Consider the following 2,340-nt stretch of genomic DNA (forward strand, 5'->3'; position numbering starts at 1 on the left):
GATGATGATGTGCATAATCACGTGGTTGAGAGTTGGATGAAGCTCATTTCAAAAGGTACATGTGTGTTTTTGGAAGAGATGTTTGAACAAGATTTGGTGGCCCGGTCAGGACTGCTTATAGACGCCTTTCCTCAACCGAGAGTAGCCTCCACTAATCTGGCGGATCTGGTCAACACCTTGCAAGATGAAATGAGTTCAAAGGTTGAGATCATTTTTGAGAAGTTTGATGGGAATGAAAAAAGGTTCAATGAATTGGAAGCTTAAGTGAAGAGAGAGCAGAGAACGAAAAAGATGAAGGAATTTAGGAGCAGCAAAAGAAACAGAAGACGAAGAAGAAGAAGGGTAAAAAACGACCAGCCCTAGACCCCGTTTCAAGACCCAAGACAAGGTCCAAGAGAAACTAGATGTGGTTGTGGATTTGGTTGTGGATTGAGAGAGCATGCGTTAATGTCGGGTTTGGATTGTCGTACCTATCCGGAGGAATAAACGAACGCAGGAAGTGAAAGGTTCAAGAAGAGGCACTTCAAGAATAATAACAGGGTAAAAGTGCAAGACATCAAGGACAAGCGAAAGATGATGGTTCCGGCGCGTAGTCATGCGAGGTTGAAGATGATGGTACTCTACCTTTTAGTGAGTATCATTGTCGGGGAGACAAGGAACTCGGGTAAGAATGCAACACCTATAGATAGCATATGTCTAAGAGCGGTTAACGATCAAAAGTTTTGTGCTACTTTTCTTTGGGGGAGGTATTCGTGTGAGCACATGCTCAAGTCGATCGCGCAGACTGTGCGCCATTTAAATGGAGTGGTGAAGAAAGAAGGATCAATATGGCCGGTTCCAGGGTTAATTATCCCGATGGAGGTTAGTGTTGTTTATTAAATAAAATTTCACTGTGATTGTTAACTCATTTTGTGTTAACATGAATTATATGTGTTGTTTAGTTATTAGCTTTTGAGGCAATTCCTACACTCGGTTCCGAATTCATTGAATGGATTCCAGAGGCGGACATAGAGTCTCCACAGATGTGTAGGAGGACGTTCAAGAAAAGGGCGATGAAAGGGTTTCCTCTCAAGAAGCTGAATGAAGGTCTCAGTGAAACTAAGGTTAGCAGTACAATTCAGTGGAACTTTCACTCGTACTTGGGTGTTTTTAATGTGTGTGTTTGTTTTCTTTGTTTACACATGATATCGTATCTGTCATTACATGCACCGATGAAGAAATTCATCTTTTGGAAGAAATTATGGATGAAAGTCACGTAGATGATGATGTGTATAATATCGTGGTTGAGAGTTGGCGGAAACTCATTTTCAAAGGTAAAGGTGTGTTTTTGGAAGGGATGTTCGAACAAGATTTGGCGGCCCGGTTAGGACTGCTTATAGACGCCTTTCCTCAACCAAGACTAGCCTTTACTAATCTGGCCGGTCTGGTCAACACCCTACAAGAAGAAATGAGTTCAAAGTTTGAGATCATTTTTGAAAAGTTTGATGGGATTGAGAAAATGTTCAATGAATTGGAAGCTTACGTGAAGAGAGAGCAAAAAACGGAAGACGATGAAAGAATTGAAGAGCAGAAAAAGAAGCAGAAGACGAAGAAGAAGAAGGGTCAGAAACAACCAGCCCTAGACCCCGTTTCAAAACCCAAGACAAGGTCCAAGAGAAATTAGATGTGGTTGTGGATTGAGAGAGCATGCGTTAATGTCGGGTTTGGATTGTCGTACCTATCTGGAGGATTATAGGGACTCGGGTAGTCAAAAGTTCAAGAAGAAGCACTTCAAGAATCTTAACAGGGTAAGATTGAAGGACGTCAAGTACAAGCTAAAGAAGATGGTTTCAGAGCGTCGTCATGCGATGGTACCCTACTTTTTAGTGAGTATCATTGTCGGGGAGACCAAGAACTCGGGTAAGAATGCAACGCTTGTAGATAGCCTAAGTCTAAGATCGGTTAACGATTTGGAGTTTTGTGCTACTTTTCCTTGGGGGAGGTATTCGTTTGAGCACATGCTCAAGTTGATCGCGCACACTATGCGCCATATTGATGGGGTGGTGGAGAGAGAAGTATCAATATGGCCGGTTCAAGGATTTTGTATCCCGATTGAAGTTAGTGCTGTTTATTAAATTGAATTTCATTGTGATTGTTAACTCATATTGTGTTAACATGAATTATATGTGTTGTGTCGTTATTAGCTTTTGAGGCAATTCCTACACTCGGTTCCGAATTCATTGAATGAATTCCAGAGGCGAGCATAGAGTGCCGGCGAATGTGTAGGAGGACGTTCAAGAAAGGGGCGATGAAAGGGTTTCCTCTCAAGAAGTTGAATGACGTTCTCAGTGGAACTAAGGT

The 2,340-nt window shown here is 42.0% G+C and overlaps 1 protein-coding gene across 1 annotated transcript; it reads left to right on the forward strand.

Moving 5' to 3' along the window:
- The first annotated feature begins 1,694 nt into the window (after positions 1–1,694).
- On the forward strand, positions 1,695–2,114 carry LOC111830598. Its single transcript, XM_023783082.1, has one exon. The coding sequence runs from the start codon at positions 1,695–1,697 to the stop codon at positions 2,112–2,114; it is 420 nt and encodes a 139-aa protein (XP_023638850.1).
- Positions 2,115–2,340: the final 226 nt, after the last annotated feature.

Source organism: Capsella rubella, unplaced genomic scaffold, assembly GCF_000375325.1.
Source record: "Capsella rubella cultivar Monte Gargano unplaced genomic scaffold, Caprub1_0 scaffold_5, whole genome shotgun sequence".
NCBI classification, from domain to species: Eukaryota; Viridiplantae; Streptophyta; class Magnoliopsida; order Brassicales; family Brassicaceae; genus Capsella; species Capsella rubella.